The sequence below is a fragment of the Jaculus jaculus genome, chromosome 11 (genome assembly GCF_020740685.1).
Source record: "Jaculus jaculus isolate mJacJac1 chromosome 11, mJacJac1.mat.Y.cur, whole genome shotgun sequence".
NCBI lineage: Eukaryota > Metazoa > Chordata > Mammalia > Rodentia > Dipodidae > Jaculus > Jaculus jaculus.
Genome location: NC_059112.1, coordinates 82576671 through 82594221, shown reverse-complemented (window position 1 = coordinate 82594221; position 17551 = coordinate 82576671). Strand labels below are relative to the sequence as shown.

Sequence of the window (17551 nt, the reverse complement as noted above, 5' to 3'; positions counted from 1 at the left end):
AATCCCAGGGCACAGGAGGTGGAGACAGGATAACCTTGGAGCCAGCTGGCCAGCCAGACTAGCTGAACCGACGAGCTCCGGGTTCAAAGGAGACCTTATCTCGATGGATGAGGTAGCACGCAATCAACCTCTAGGCTTCATCCACATGCATACACATATGTGCGCCCCACACATACAAGCATGCATACCCACACATAACACACACATAACACACATGGAAAAGGGAGAAATGCAAACATGATAGGGTGTTGGGTTGGAAGGTGCTCTTACCCCAGAGCACTGCCGAGAGGATTCTGCTGGTGAATTTTACCTGTCTGGCTTGCCCCTGGGCCTGCCTCCTTCAAGGTGCAGTGCACTTGTTGACCTTGAGCTCTCACAAAAACGTTGGAGTGAAAGGTTTTCACTGGGCGAGGCTGAGCCCTTGAAAGCTCAGTGGACTCAGAGAAGCTGGAGGAACAGCCGCTGTCTCTGAGCGGCCAGGTCTGGCGGGAGCCGGGAGTTGCTCAGCATGCTGCTCTTTGTTCCTCAGGTGGGCACCGGTCCTGGGCGAGTGAGGCCATGGCTGGCCCCTGCCTCCAGGCCCACGCAGGTAACAGCCTTTGGTCCGGAGCCAGTAGCCTGGCCTCCTTCTTGTCTCCTGCAGGCTGCTGGGCTCCTCCTCATTCTCTGGCCCAGCTCCGTGCTTGTCTGTGCCAACTCCCGTCTTACACTACCTTGGAGTCTGGCCTTTGTTTTAAGCCTTTTCCCTTTTGATGTGTTTGTGGTGCATGTGGACGTGTGTGCAGATGCACTTGCCTCTTACAAACACCCACAGAGGCCAGAGGAGAACACTGGGTTTCCTTCCCTTATCACCTTATTTCCCTGAGACAGAGTTTCTTTCTGAACCCAGAGTTTGCCATTTTTTTTTGGGGGGGGGTTACATTGGCTGACCAGTGAGCCCCAGCAATCCTCCTGTCTCCACCACCCCTCCTCAGTGCTGGAGTTAAAGGAATGCACAAGCACGTCTGGCTTTTATGTGGATGCTAGAGAATAAAGCCAGGCTGTCGTGCTTGCATAGCAAACACTCCTACTTGATCACTGTTTCTTCTCTCTCCCTCTGCCCACTGCTTGGTCACCTGAGTCCTCAGTGTTAATTATATCTCTCTGTCATTTCTTCTTTACCTGGTGTCAGTTTTAAGGGTGTGCACACAGGTGTGTGCATGAGTAGGTGGTGTGCGTATGTACAAGGGAAAGGATTCATAGGAGTTTGCTGTGGTATAACGTTTTGCTCATGTAGTTCATCAGGTGAATGTTTAAGAAAATATAATTTCTGTAATCAGTGTCTTTAACAATGTTGCTGGATGAACTATTACTAAATAAGTGGGCTGGGCTTCGGTACACCTGGATGTTACTTGCTTGTTATTCATTGTTCATTGAGAGCTTTGAGAACTTTTCTTGTCTAAGGTACCAACTACATTTTTTCATCCATCATCACAGGTACCAAGTATCAACCTGTACACTATAGAGTTAACACATGGCGAGTTTAAGTGGCAAGTAAAGAGGAAATTCAAGCACTTTCAAGAATTTCACAGAGAGCTGCTCAAATATAAGGCCTTTATCCGAATCCCCATCCCCACCAGAAGGTAACTATTCCAGCATCAATATCAAGTTATTCCAGTATACAAGTTTGATAGACTGTGCCTTTTATTCATTGTATAGGCTAGATGTTCTATTGCTAGGAGGTATTTTCAATTCAATAGCCCTGCTGAAAATAAGCCATCTTTTCTGGGTGCAGTGATGCAAGCCTGTCATCTCAGCATTTCAGAAGTTGAGGCAGGAGGATTAGGAGTCCAAGGCCAACCTTAGCTGCATAGTTTGGGCTGCATGACCCCCCTGTCTTAAACAACAACAACAATAGTAAGCCATGTGGTAAAATGATACTATGAAACTCAGTCAATGAATAGTCTAGCAACCGTTTGCATTTTGAGTATGTGTCCATGTTGTAGACATACATTTAGAAGACAAAATGTCAAAGGGGAGGAGCCGCGAGAGATGCCCAGTCTGCCCCGTTCATCTGAAAACATGATGCAGGAAGAGCAGTTCTTTGGCAGAAGGGTAAGTCCTTTCTTGGCTATTGGGAATGTACTGGACAACACCGGAGAAGCCCAACATGTAAGGAGGGGTGCGGAGGGTCTGGCTGCCACTTCACTCACCCACTGATTGATGGACCTGGCTTCTCTGGACAGAGTTAGGCATACCCGGAGCCCTGAGGCCATGGAGAAGTGTTCTGTCCCAGAAAAGGCGCAGCACTAGTGGTTAGGAGGCAGCTATCTTCCTTGCTGGAGCTCCTTTGGGGTCACCGAAGATTAGGCATATTCTTACAGGTTTTGAGATACACTTTTTAAAACGTTATTTTTATTATTGTTATTGTTGTACGTGTTTGTGTATGTGCAGGGTTCATGTGTGTGCATATGCCTCTGGAGGTTGCAGGACAACCTTGGATGCCATCCCTCAGGAATGCTGCCTACTCTTTGTTTTTCTTGTGTCTGTGTCAGGGAGTGCCACACCTATGCCATGGCGTACATGCTGAGGTCAAAGAACAATGCCAAGGTGTTCATACTCTCTCTCTCCACCTTCGTTGAGACACGGTTTCTCTTGTTTTACACCAGGCTAACTCGGCAGTGAGCGTCAGGATTCTTTGACTCCATCTCCCATTGTAGGCACACTGAGATCATGGAGGGTGGGCACCACTTTGCATCTGGCTGTATGTAGATGCTGGGAAGATGGAATGCTGGTCATCACACTTAGGAGCAAGTGTCTTTGACTACTGAGCAATCTCCCCAAGCCTGTTTTTTTTTTTTTTTTTTTTTGTTGTTGTTGAGACAGGGTCTCTTTTTGCATTGATGTTCACCAATTATCCTATACTGACTGGCCAGAAGTCCCCGGGATCTGCTTATCTGCACCTCCCAAGACCTGGGATGATATAAGCCCATTACCATATCAGCCTTTTCCTGTGAGTTCTGGGGATTGAATTCAGCTCCTCATGCTTTCATAGCAGGCACTTTACCAACTGAGCTGTCTCCCCACTCCCTTGAGGTCTGCTCTTAAAAATTGTATACTTCAGCTGGGTGTGGTGGTGCACGCCTTTAATCCCAGCATTCGGGAGGCAGAGGTAGGAGGATTTCTGTGAGTTGAAGGCCACCCTGACACTACAGAGTGAATTCCAGGTCAGCATGGGCTAGAGTAAGACTCTACCTAGAAAAACCAAAAATAATTGTATATTTCTATGCATTTGCTTTGATATTTGTAGTAGCTCAACTTAAATAGTTGTAAGGTCATGTTCCTACCCCATCCTTGGCCTAGTCAGGACTTGACATGGGTAGGAGGAAGCACCAAGACACACGCTAAGAAAACTCAAGACAAAGAACCACCTTTGCTAGCCTGGCTTCAGTTACTGTGGCTGCCAAGGCTGGAAGATTAATTTTCTATTAGCACAGAAGTCATATGTTCATTTTTATCTGGTCAGTTTTAGAATATAGTTATTTTTCAGAGGAAATAACTGATTTTTCGTTTGTGGTTATCATCCTGTCTAATACCTTTTATTGAGAGTTGAAGAGATGGCTCATAGGTTAAGTGTGCTTCCTACTCCAGCGTGAGGGTCAAGGGGGCTGGAGACCACCAACCAGAGTTCAAGTCTCCAGATTCCACGTAAAATAACAGGGCATAACCACACACTCCTGTATCCTCCTTTCCTCAGAGGAGCACAGACCAGAGGCTTTATCAGATCCCTGCAGGTTCCAGAATCAGTAGAAAGAGAGTCCTGATCAAAAGCAAGACCACACAGAAGAGTGACGGAGACAGACATCTGACATTCCACTCCAGCTACCGCAAGCGAGTGACCTCCTGCTGCAGGCGACATATGGGGACATGCATACCCCACACTTCACACCATACACACATCATGTGCGCACATGCACACACACACACATGAAAAAGTAAAATAAAATAAAACCTTTCCTGTATAATAGAATGAAAATTATGACATCAAAATGGAAGCCAGACTAGTTGGGAAGAAGAAGGGATTCAGTGGAGGGGTGCTTGGGAGTGGGAAAAGGGTAGCTGATGGGAGAGGATCATGTTCATGACATGTTGTTGATATTTATGGAAGTTGTCAATAAAAAGCTTAAAAACTCCAAAATAAATATACAAATAAATATTCATAAAACAAAACCCATTTTAGAGCACTAGCCTAAATATATTTCAAGATACTTAGACATAAAATTATACAGCTTTGGGAGACTATGTGCACATGCATGAATCCAGCTGCAGATGAGTGTAAGCTAGCCCTTCGTGATTCAGCAGAGGGTACAACTGACATGTGTTGTCCCACTGCCCCAAACCTATAACCCTGCACACATATACATCTTAACATAGTTGAAACCAGGATACACCTTGCTGGAAAGTCTTTTTCTTGTTTTGCTTGAAAGTTGATTAAAAATTGTGAGCAACAGGCTGGAGAAATGGCTTAGCAGTTAAGGAGTTTTCCTGCGAAGCCTTAAGGACCCTGGTTCGATTCCCCAGGACCCACATAAGCCAGATGCACAAGGGGGCACATGCGTCTAGAGTCTGGAGTTTGTTTGCAGTGGTTGGAGGCCCTACCGTGCCCATTCTCTCTCTCACTCTCTCCTTCTTCCTCTCTCAAATAAATAAATAAATAAAAATTTTGAGCATCCTTCAATAAGTGTAAGAACTTAAAAAATACAGGTTTCTGATAAAATAGTATATGCATTAAAGCTATTATAATGGGCTGGGGATATAGCTCAAGTGCCAGAGTGCTTGCTAAGTGTGTGGGAAGCCCTGGCTTCAGTCTCCCACACTGTGTAAGGTGAATAGACATCTGGTGCCTGCCTACCTTTAATCTCGGCACTGCAGTGGGGAAGAAGGAGCAAGAGAATAAAGAAGTTCAAGGTTATTCTTGGCAACACAGTGACTTCAAGGTCAGTTTAGAAGACCTCCATCTCCAAACAAACACTGGAACAGCTAATTCTGAGAAAGCCCTGTTTTGATAACTATGGAGGACTGAAATAAGTAGGTCAGGTCTTATTATCAATCTAGAGACTGTGTAAACATGTTGAAAGTATGAGAAGAGACTGAGATAGTAACATTTCAAGGAAAATATAAGAGTTATACCTTACATGAGTTAAGATGGCATTATTAATCATAAGATTAATAATGATGGATGATCCCATCATTGCTACCAATTACATTTTCATGAAAATGTGACTATGTTAAATATTATTTAAAATACTTCTATTGCAGAAACAACTGGAAGATTACTTGACAAAGATATTAAAAATGCCTATGTACAAGAACTATCATGCCACAGTAAGTACTATTCAGCGTTTTGAAGTAATGTATACAACAATAAATTGTAAGCTGGGTGTGGTGACATCCCTATATGCTCAGAACTCCAAATGGTTGCTGTAGGCAGATCCCTATGGGTTCAAGACCATCTTGAGTTATGGAGGGAATTCCCAGTCAGTCTGAACTATAGGGAGACCCTGCCTCAAAAGTAAACAAAAATAAATCTTGGACTGACTTTTGGATAATTCCATTGACAAAAGTGCTTTTACCCATGTCTACCTTAGTACTTGAATTAAAATAAATTAACCAATTTGTTTTGACAGCAACTATGTCGTGTATAATGAAATGATGTCCTTTTAAAATATTGAATAAAAGTTAATATGTCTGAACCAACAGATTCAAGTGAACTTCAAATGCTACTGCAGGCTAGATTATCTACAAATCAACTCTCTTCTCCCCATGCTTCTAGAATGATGCCAAAAAAAAAAAAAAATCAAGCTCTGAAGGAAAACTGTTGAGTAATAAGTGATGAAAACAGTTAAGTCGAGTTGAATACCCTGAGATTATACAGGAGCCCACTTTGATTGCCATCTGATTGGCCTGTGTTTCCATTTGAAAGTGAGACGCATGGGAAAGCTAGGGAGAGAAAAGCCTCTTGAGGAATGTTAGGAAAAGAGAGAAGGGTGGTAGGGCTTAGAAGAACTGTGGAGGTGAAGCATGTGGGGCCTGCAGCCAGCAAGCAGGAGGAAGTGGGCTTGCAGTGTCAGCAGACCAAGAGCTCTGCATCTCTTGGGGTCCTGGATGGGGAGAGGGTGTTTTGAGAAGATTAGCCTTCAGTTCCTCAGAGCTCTGAATAATGGAGGATGTGTGGGTGTGAGCGCAGCCTATGTTGCTGTGGGGTGGTACCCATGGGACAAGGTATACACCGACTTCCCGAGTCAGCCCATGCTGGGGCTTGGCCTCTGCATTACAGGAGGGCATCCCGTCAGCACGTGGACAGAAGAGGAAGGCCTCCGGGCTTTTAGCAGAGGAAGTGTGAGCGCCTGGCTCTGCTGCTTCTCAGAGACAGTAGCTGCCCCTCTCCACTGGTGTATTTGGAGCCTGTTCCAAATCGACCCGGTATTAGTGACGATTCTTGTGGCAATGACAAAAATGCCTGACAAAAGCAACTTAAGGAAGGAAGAGTTGATTTCAGCCTACAATGCTAAGATACAGTCCATCATGGTGGGGAAGTTACGACAGTGAAGCTTGAGGTGGCTGGGAACATGGTAGCTGTCCTCGGGAAGCAAAGAGACATGAATGCTGGTGCTCAACTTGCTTTCTCCTTTTTACTCAGGGTGGGGTCCTGGCTAGGGGATGGTGTGACCAACAGTTAAGGTGGGCCTTCCCACCTCAATTAACCTAATCTAGAAACTCTGTCATCGGCATCCCCAAAGATTTGCCTCGCAGGTGGTTCTAGGTCCTGTCAAAATGTCAGTCATTGCTAACCATCACTTCCCCATTCCACTCCTCCCTCTGTGGCATGTTAGCTTGCACAGGGATGTTCCATGGACTTGTAAGAGCTTCTGTGGTTCCATACTTTTATGAAGCATTTTTATCAGTAAAACTAGAGATTTTGGGTCTCACCAGAGGTATGACAGGAGGGAGTCTTGTTCTGTCTGGGATTTAGGAAGGTGTTGTTGAAACAACATAAGGAATAAAGATGGCCTGTTGCGTTTACCAGAAGTGCTGCTTCCATTGCGTCCTCAGAGATCAGACATGCAACCTTCCTCAATGGAGAACTACTTCATGTGTGCCGACGCCCTTATCCTTATGCACCAGTGTCCCATTTCTCTTACTGTCCTGTCTGCCCTGTGGCTTTACTTCCATGATTACTGGTGGGCTTTAGAACTTGATGAGTTCTGTCTTCTCTTTCCATGTACTTTATTGCCTTTGATATTCTGATGTTAAAGAATGTTTGTTCTAATTACATTTCCAGTCACAAAAACCTTTTCCAAGTGGAGCCACATTGTGGTAACAAATCCCAAGTTACCTTAGAAACATTGGCTCTGGAGAAAACCTGGTTAGAAGCCTCATAAATATCCAGACCCCTGGGGCCTGAAGAGATGGCTTAGCACTTAAGTTAAGCCTGCAAAGTCTAAGGATCAAAGTTCAACTCCCCAGAACACATGCAAGCCAGATGCTCAAGGTGACACATATGCACAAGGTGGTGTACATATGGAGTTCGATTGCAGCGGCTAGAGGCCCTGGTGTTTCAATTCTTTCTTCCTCTCTCTCTGTTTCTAGTTGCTTACTGAGCTATCTTCTTCATTAGTTGAGTTAGCCACATGATTTAAGCACAGGATATGATTGGAGATATGTGAATTCTCTAACATTACTTCCCTTCAGTATTTAATTTAATCTGCCCTCAAGACAAGATTTATAAGCTTTCACATCATGCTTTTGAAATAAGATGGACATCTTTGTGTTGACTTCAATAATAGTGAGAAATATTTAAATTTCCAACTACAAAAAGGATATATATACATATGTATATAGATAGTATGTTTATACGTTGAGACTGACATGCTACCCGCTGCCCTAAAAAGACACTGTTGTGCTTATACTTTATATAAAGCAAGCCTCTTTGAAGTTAACTCAGATCCATGGGTCATAGGTCAGATTCTGTGTTCAAGGAAGAAGATGGAGAAAACTGTTTCTTGGGACCACGATTTTAATTTTAACTCTAGGAGATGAAGGAAGCACTGGAAATCTCAGTAAAAGAGAGAGAGGGATGCTTCTGAACGCTGAGTACAGACGGGGATTCTAAGTTCTGGGATGAGGAGGAGCATTGCCCTGTAAGAGAGGGTCCTTACAGAGGTGATGTGCTGAGGTGGGGCCCTGGAAAAAGAAGTATTTCATCTTCTAGCCCAGGGGCACTCACATACCACGGGGTGGTTCCTGAATCCCAGATCTAGTCTGAGCGTGGCAGGTGGGAGGGGGGAGAGGCGGGAGGAGAGGAGAGAGCTCGGGGACTCTTACTCTTCAACTCTAGGATTATCTACATCCTAAAACCCTGTACCTCTGCCAAAAATCTCAGCTGATTCTTCTCAGGAGAGTCTGTGAACTAAGCTACAATGATATGGTCAGTTTAGAGACATCTTGGCATCCTTGCAGGACCATAAAGATTGGAGGGAGACGTACTGTTATGGAATTTCTGTAACAGCATTTACTCCGAAGGAGCTGAGTCAGGCTTCAAAACACTGTTTAGATTCCTTCACTGGCTTTTGAAAACACCCTTTGTTCTTTCATCTTTCTTTGTTTTAGTTTTTATTTATTTATTTATTTATATTTATTTTAGAGAGTACTAGACAGAGAGAGAGAGAATTGGCATGCCAGGGTCCTCAGCCACTGAAATCAAACTCCAGACTCTTGCGCCACCTATTGGGCATGTGCGACCTTGCACTTTCCTCACTGTTGTGTGTCTGGCTAACGTGGGACCTGGAAAGTTGAACAAGGCTCCTTAGGCTTCACAGGCAAGCACCATAACTGCTATGTCATCTCTCCAGCCCTTTCCTCTTTCTTTTACACAGTTCATGCTAGTTTTTGCACTCAGACAGCTACGTCTCCTTCCAGGATGATGAAGAGAGAGCCATTGTCTTTACTTCCTCATTGTAATGGAGACAGAGTATCCTGGGATTGTGATGGGTTCATCACCAGCTAGCGTTCAGAGATTCCTGCAAATTCATTCCGTTTTCCATGATTTCTTGTGAGATGGGCACACATGTGTTTCATTTCTTCTCTTGACACAAATATGTACTGAATAGTGGTATTTAACTGAGTTGTATAATGACATTCAGAAAACCTCCCGGAAATTCCTGTTGTGTTCTGCGATTGCAATCCACTATCTGGACATTTTAATTACTAACTGGAAAAAGTTTTCTCCCTAGGGAATTAAAAGGAAGAAGAATAAAAACAGTAATTTTTTTTCCCTAAGATTAAAATCTGGACATGGAACACAAAATATTTTCCAAGAAAAGGCCCCGAATTGATAGGGTCATGTTACAGTCCTAAAGCACATATATCAGCAAACTCCCATGACCAGAATACTTTTATCTCTGAGAAGGTGATTAGCCTGAAATCTTGGATAAAATATCCCAAGATCAGTAATACTGAGGTCACATCTCCCTCATTTTCTAAGAGGAGTAACTTTAACTTGGGAAGAGTAGATAAGGAACAGAAACATACACACAGTTTCTGCTGCAACAGAGAGAAGCTGTCTGGAATAGAGGCTGCGATTGTGGATTGAGCATGAATCTTGGAGTCTGGGGGCCCTATGGGCCTGGATCCAGCCTCCACCTTTTCTCCACAGATGGGATACCTTAGTGCTCTGTAGCTCTGTTAGCTGGTCCTCCTTGAAAATGTCCATTCCTGAACTACCCCAGCCTGCTCCCCCCACCTTGATGCAAGCAAGCAAGCATCTTTAAACACTGAGCCATTGCCCCAGCCCAATTTTGTTATCTTATAAAATTATGATTACTAGATTATTTCAGAAAAAAAAATGATGTCACTTATGTTTGTGGCCTATGGACCACCCTTCTGGAAGCTCTGTCTGCTAGCTTCCTGCTTGGCCCCTTCCTTCAATTTTTGCCCTCCCCTTATAATACTAGGACCAGTAGAAAGGACAATGAAGGTATGATTGCTAAGTAATTTTCAGGGTTTATTTGTCCCCTAGGGTCTGTTGCTTCTTGGCACAGAAATATTTTCACTTCTCCCTTTTTCTACTTTCTATTTTGAAATAGCAATTTGATAAGCCATGATGGTATTTTTGGCTTGAGACCACTTTCTACTTAGTGCCAAGAACCTTGACACAATCATTTTTCCTTCTCTTCCCCTCCTTCTTTTTTTCTTTCCTTCTCCCCTCCCTTCCTTTCTTCCTTCTTCCCTCCCTCCGTTTCTTCCTTTCTTCCTTCCTTCCTTATTCCTTCCTGCCTTCTTTCTTCCTTTCTTCTTTTTGAGACAGAGTCTCTTATAGTCAGGCATGGGCTACCATGCGGAGGATTGAACCCAAGACCTTATGCTAGACAAGCACCTTACTAACTCAACTACATCCCCAGTCTACATTTAATTTCAATTCGATAAATCTATATTAGCATGTTTATGGCCAGACAGGTCTTTCCTTTCCATATATGGTTTCTTCTTGGAGCCTCTTCTAGCTTAACCTTTACAAGCCATTGACAAAAGTTATTTTTTTTTCTTTTGAGACAGAGCCTTGCTATGTGGCTATGGGTGGCCTGAAACTCACTGTCCTAGAATTTGTGACAGTTCTCCTGCCTTAGCCTCTTCCTTAGCCTCCTGAAGAAAAAAATTAAAATTTAAATTAACATGCGATTTATAATTTTTTGCAGTATAAACTTACGTTTTATTTAGATAAAAATACTTTACATTTAGTTAAGTTTGTTATTCTTTTTTTTCTTTTTAAGGTAAGGACTCGCTCTAGCATAGGCTGACCTGGGATTCACTTTGTAGACTCAAGCTAGCCTCAAACTCACAGTGATCTTCCTACCTCTGCCTCCCAAGTGCTGGGATTAAAGGCATGCATCACTATGTCTAGCTAATCTTATTATTTTTATTAAAATATAATTATTTATTTATTAGAGTGAGAGGTAGAGAGCATGTATATGGGCCCATCAAGGCCTCTTACCAGTGCAAACAAACTCCAAATGTATGTACCTCTTTGTACACCCAGTTCACATGATGTTTCAGTCAGTTTTACATTGCTGGGATGAACCTCCATTACAGACACATGATGGGAGGATGGGAATTTATTTGAAGCTTACAGATCTAGGCACAGTTCCATAATGGCGGGAGAAGCTGGCCCCCTTTCACAGGTCCATGCATAGAGAATACTACCACCAGGACCATAAGCAAAGACACCCCAGGAACCCCAAGCAGAGGTCAAGCACTCCGCGTATCTTAGGCCAGAATTCTAGATCCACAACACACCTTAGGTCTGGACCCTAGGATCCACCCATGGAGACACCTCCTCCAGCCAGGCAGCTGGAGATCTAAAGCTTTAATAAACTCCTGAATCCACTGGGGACATCCATTCCAACTACCACACATGGGTACTAGGGAATTGAACCTGAGCTGTCAGGCTTTGCAAGCAAGCATCTTTAACCACTGACCCATTGCCCAGCCCAATTTTGTTATCTTATAAAACTGTGATTACTAGATTATTACAGAGAAATTTTGTCATCATTTACTTGATGATAAGAGATGTGTGAATAGGAAAATATGTACATATTAAGCAAGTTGTTCCCATGATTTGTTTTTCTTTGGTCTCCTGTAACCCAAGCTCTATCAAACTCATATGCAGTCAAGGATGACCTTGAACTCCTGATCTTGCTGCCATCACCTCCTAAATACTGGGGTTACAGGAGTCTATCACCACGCATCATTGTCTGAATGTTACTTCCTGAAACCCGTGGGCTAGTGCATTTTCCAATTAGGATGTATTGTCACATTTCAGATAAGAATGTGTGGCACTGAGACACCATGTTTTGTATAAGAATACTCTAGGCCCTGACTTTTGGCATCACTGTTTTAAAAAGTTCTATTTTAAGATATATTTAATTGAGAATTTTTTACAAAAGCATTTCACTGAGCCTCACAGGCTCATATGGAAGTCGTCGTTGCAATGAGACCGAGCTAAGTGTGATGTGCTGGTAGGCCATCAGAGGAAGTGTCATCTGGGCATATAACTGGGATTCACAAAGTGAAAGAACAGTTTTCCATAAGAAATTTATATATGATTAGAAATATCTAATAGTAACTTCACAGGAAAAAATTATAAATATCTCAAATCTGTCAGCAGTTGTGAGTTTCAATTAAATGCTTGCATTTCTTTCTTTTCTTGAGGTAATTTGCAGAAAGTAGGTTTTGAAAATGTAAAAGGACTGAAATAAGTAACTTTTAAAATCTCCCATGGTGCGTCAACACCTCTCACCCATGTTCCCTCCCTGTAGGAGAGAACGTTTCAATTTGGAGGACATAGCTACAGAGCAGTCCCTAATACGTGTGTTTTTTCCTTTTTACGCATAAATTTATCTTTCTTCTTCCCCCACCCTTCCTCATCCCTCCTTATTTCTTTTCTTTCCTTTATTATTATGTTTTCCTCTTCTGAAGTATGATTTTTTTCTTTTTACTTCTTTTCAGACAGAATTCCTTGACATAAGCCAGCTGTCTTTCATTCGTGACTTGGGACCAAAGGGCCTGTAAGTGCCGGGGGTGGGTCTTTACAGAGATGTACGAGAAGTTGGTGGGCATTCCTATCAAGTGCAGCAGCTTGCCATAGTGAGAGAGTGGCTTCTCCCCCAGTGCACTTAGAGCACCTGCAACCATCTACCCACATAAGCAGAGGCTCTCCATCTTTCTCATGTGCTGATAGCACAGATTCCTGCTAACCCAGCAGTGGTAGTATTCAGTGCACACAGCAAGTGTGATGTGTGGGAGAATGAGGTAGAGATCCAATATATAAGACCCCTTCTACTAATCACATAGCAAATGGACCATTTAAAAGGAGTACTGTGTAACAGATATGGTGTGTACGTAATGTGTATGCTGTATAACAGATGGGGTTTATTCATGGTTATTTTTGCCTCACAATATTAGGGTTTAATCATATAAAGAACCTAAACTTTTAATTAATAAGTGCGTGAAGGGTGATGCCCAAAAGAACTGTAGGGAAATTTATATGACTGACAGTGCCTTGGTTTGTTTAGTCTCAAGCTGTGAGGTTGAACAAGCCAAGTAAGGATTGTAATCTTGAATGTGACAGGTTAATTTGTTGACTCTTTCAGAGAAGGAATGATCATGAAAAGGTCTGGGGGACACAGGATACCTGGTCTGAATTGCTGTGGTCAGGGAAGAGCCTGCTACAGATGGTCAAAAAGGTAGGACTTGGGAGTTCCACATGTTTGCTTGATTTAATAAACTGCATTTGGGGAGCACTTACATACTAGCTTTAAATGACAAATCATTTGGAAACCATGGCAAAGTAAGGTTTTAAATATATATGTGTGTATATAATTAAAGATTATATGAATATAAATATATAATTAAAGATTATATATATACATATAGGCCTGTATCAACTGGGTTGTGTCTTTCTTCCTCTCTTCCCTTCTTCTTTTCCATTTGCTTTCAATTTCTTTCTTTTCCTTTCCTTCTTGGAAACTGGGCCATGGCATTGTGCACGTTAAGCACGCATGTGCACGCGGACACACACACACACACACACACACACACACACACACACACATGATTTATTTGAGAGAGAGAACAAGAGAGAGAATGGGCATGCCAGTTGCAACAAACTAATTCCAGATGCATGTGCCACCTTGTATATCTGGCTTATATGGGTCCTGGGAAATCGAACCTGTATCCTTTGGCTTTGCAGATAAGCACTTTAACTGCTAAGCCATCTCTCCAGGCCTAATTATATATATGTTTTGAAGAAAAGTTGGGGTTTATTGAGAAATAGTTTCAATATAGATTTAAGCACAAATATTAACAGAGAAAGATGCTAAGGGCAAAGATAGTGCATACACAAGGCAAGGGAACAAGTGTAATTATACTTTAAAATCCAATTTTTTGTATCCACTTGAATAGTCTATTCAAGACTGAACTAGTATGCAGTGTGTATAAGTTATGTACATAAAAACCCAGTGGAGGTGTTGGAACTTGATATCAGGGGCAGAACATATGTGCTTAATGTACACAATGCCCTGGTCCAGTTTCCAAGAAGGAAGGGAAAAGAAAGAAGTTGAAAGCAAATGGAAAAGAAGAAGGGAAGAGAGGAAGAAAGACACAACCTAGTTGATACAGGCCTTAAAAACTGGCCTGCTAAAGAAAGAGACTCAATACCCATAGGGATGAAGGAAATGTCAATTCACAGCAAGATACTCTTTCATGTCCACTAGCATGACTCTAATCAAAAGGACAGACTAATGAATATTGGTGGACTGTGGAGAAACGAACCCCCATCCATTGCTGGCAAAAATGTTAGATGTCAGCTAGTTAGCAAAACACTCTTTCCAGTGTTAAATAATTGTTAAATACCTAAGCAATTCAACTCCTAGGCATTTATCTAAGAGCAAAAACTAATATGTCTATACCCAAATTTGTCCGTCAGGTAAAAACAAACAAATGTCCATCAGTTGATGAATGAACAAAATGAGGCATTTCAACACAGGGAAAATATTATTTAGCTATTGATGAGAATGAAGATTGTTTTTAGTGGTAATGAAAATATTCTGTAGTCACATGTTACCAATGGCTAAATACTTTTGTGAACATTCTAAAAACAACATTGACTTATGTACTTTTAAAGGTGAATTTTATGAAATATGAATTATATTGCAATAAAATGTAAGAGGAATGAAGTCTGCTACAATATAAATGGACCTTAGAAACAATGTAAGTGAAAACATCAGATACAAAAGGGCACATTTTCTGTAATTATTTATATGTATTATGTAATGCTTTTTTCTATGAACTGTCCAGAACTGAAAAATCCAGGGATTAAAGAAGATGAGGTTTTCCAGAGGGTGAGAAGTTTACTTCTCCTAATTTAGTTGTGCAAACTGGTATGCTCTTTATGGAATGATAAATATTCTAAAATTAGATACTGGTAATGGTTTTAAAACCATATGTATAAGCTTTGCAAATATGTTACCAAACCACTGAACTATATACCTTAAATAAAGAGCCAAGCATAGTGGCACACACTTGTAATCCCAACACTTGGGCAGCTGGGCAAGAGAATCATGAATTTGAGGCCAGCCTGGGTTACATAATGAGACCCTGTTTCAAAATGAAGACAAATATTCAGAGAAAAAGGAAAGAAAAAAATAGCATAATTGGGAAGATTTTTGGAGATGATAATTTTAGATTTATATTTGTACAAAAACATTTATTATGATTAATATAATCCAATAACTATATCAATTCCTTTGATGTATTCAACTGAACATTCCTTGAGGAAGACAGGATTTGTTGCAACAATAATGCACCAGGATTTTGAAAAATCACTAAAATATTATTTTTAAAACTCAGATTTACCATTATGCAGAGTCTCAAATAAACTTCTTTAAGTTGTATAAGCTTGGGCACAAGTAAAATTACAGGAAACCCAGAGACCAGACCCCCACTTTAGGTATCTGCTCACCCCAGATTGTACAGAACTTGGGGTGATGATGAGCTAAAGATGCAAGGGTCTAAGGGAGCTGACTGGAGTGGTGGTGCCAGGTTCCAGGAAGCCCTAGTAGAGAAGAATGGGAAGAAAGAGCAAGGAGAGAGCTCCCTCCATCACTGCTGACTCCTGTCAGGTTTCCTGGGATGAGATGATTCACATTTTCAGAAAGTGTTTATCAAATGAATCAGTCAGTAACTGACAAAAACAGCATTGGGTGTGTGATTACCTACCAAAGGGAAGCACCCCACATGATCCCACAGTGTGTAACTGCTGAATATAAATTTAAAATTAATCTATGACGAATCTTCACCGAAACATCCCTGTGGAAACAAGTCCTGGTGCTTGTGGAGCTCTGAGGAAAAAGAGGCAACAGGGAAGTAGAGGAATAATAAAGGTGATGTCAGGTCAGGTGGTGATGAAAGCTTTGGAGAAAGACCACGGTCCTGAGGTTGTGAGGGGCCTGGGAGTTGGAGCTATGACAGAAGCCCCAACAGCCAAGGAAAGAATCCCTGAGGAGTCAAGTTCTGGGTTATAAACTCTGCAAGAAGGGACAGCTGGGAGATGCAGGGAAAGATTCTGTTATAAATTTTCCAATGAAATCATGTTTCCACGAGGACAATGGATAAAAGATAAGATCCTCTCCAGCATAAAATGTGTCATCATTTTAAATTGTGTGAATCTTTCAGTTGAAGATTAAAGTCCAGTTCCACGTTAGCATTTCTTGAGTCACATTGGAGGGATTTAAGCTATCAGATATCTTCTGTAGATGATAAGTAAGGTACAACTGATGAAATTAGTTGGGAACCTTTCCCACCGTTGAAGATTGAGGTGATGGTGTCTAAATGGGAGCTACTTGTAAAGGTGACATTTATCCATAGCTCTTACTTTTTCTTTTACTGTTATGTTGTTTATTTTTCTTCTGTAGCCAGTAGTAGTACCCTGACCACTCTCTTAATTTATTATATATGGACAAAGTTCAGTAAGGAAATAGGGCAGTTTATTTATCTCCAAGTTTATTTCAAACACAAGTAAAAGAAGGCAAGACATATGTAGACTTATTGGACAGTTAAAAAATTCTGCTTAAAACATTTAGTTACATTTATTTTGTTCCATTTATTTAATGAATCCTTTGTACCTGGTAGTAGACTTGCTTTAAATGTCTTGAGAAAGACAGGTGTATATGTGTCCAAAAAAATACATTTAGGGTCTAGGGAGATGGCTCAGTTGCTAAAGTGCTTGGCAAGCAAACATGGGGACCTGAGTTTGGATTCTTAGCATTGTGTAAAAACTGGGTGTGCCAGTGCATGCCTGTAATCCCAGAACCTGCTTGGGGGTAGCCACAGGGGATCCTTAGGGCTTTCTGGATAGCTAAGCTAGCCAAATTGCCAGGCTTTAGGTTCAGTAAGAGACCCTGATTCAAAAAATAACATGGAGAGCAAATGGAGAAGACACATGATGGCCTCTGCCTACACAAACCTGTATATACATACGCAACACACACACACACACACACACACACACACACACACACACACACGGCAGTTAGCAGTTTCATTGTTGGGCTACAAACTACATAAAGAATTAAAATTTTTAGATAGTGGCAATATTTATTATCATTAATATCACTGTTGTTGTCCTTTGAAACAACATCTCACACTGTAGTCCAGGCTATTCTGGAAGTCACTATGCAGGTGAGGCTATTCTGTAACTCATTCATGATCCTCCTACCTCAACCTCCCAAGTTCTGGGATTATAGGCATGAGCCACCATACTGGACCTGGCAGTAACCTAATGTAAATGGCTTTATTCACACACTGAAACTCATTCAAGAAAGCCCTATTTAGTTAGGGTGGTTGCTCTGCCTGCAGCCTTGCTCTGGGTTGTTAAAGACTCTTGCAGATCCTGGGCAGATGAGCTGGAGAGAACAGCTTGTTCTGTCCTCACGGAGCTCCTCCTAAGAAAGTAGACAAG

General features: G+C 41.8%; 1 protein-coding gene across 5 annotated transcripts in view; it reads left to right on the top strand.

The window, feature by feature from the left end:
• Pld1 (phospholipase D1) overlaps positions 1-17551 on the top strand; it is a 224524-nt gene that overhangs the window by 78682 nt on the left and 128291 nt on the right. For all 5 annotated transcript variants that reach the window (XM_045161639.1, XM_045161640.1, XM_045161642.1 and 2 more), the window contains exons 4-8: positions 1477-1622; positions 1986-2094; positions 5299-5364; positions 12541-12599; positions 13185-13277. In XM_045161639.1, coding sequence (XP_045017574.1) covers positions 1477-1622; positions 1986-2094; positions 5299-5364; positions 12541-12599; positions 13185-13277 — 473 coding nt within the window. The remainder of the gene's footprint in view (positions 1-1476; positions 1623-1985; positions 2095-5298; positions 5365-12540; positions 12600-13184; positions 13278-17551) is intronic.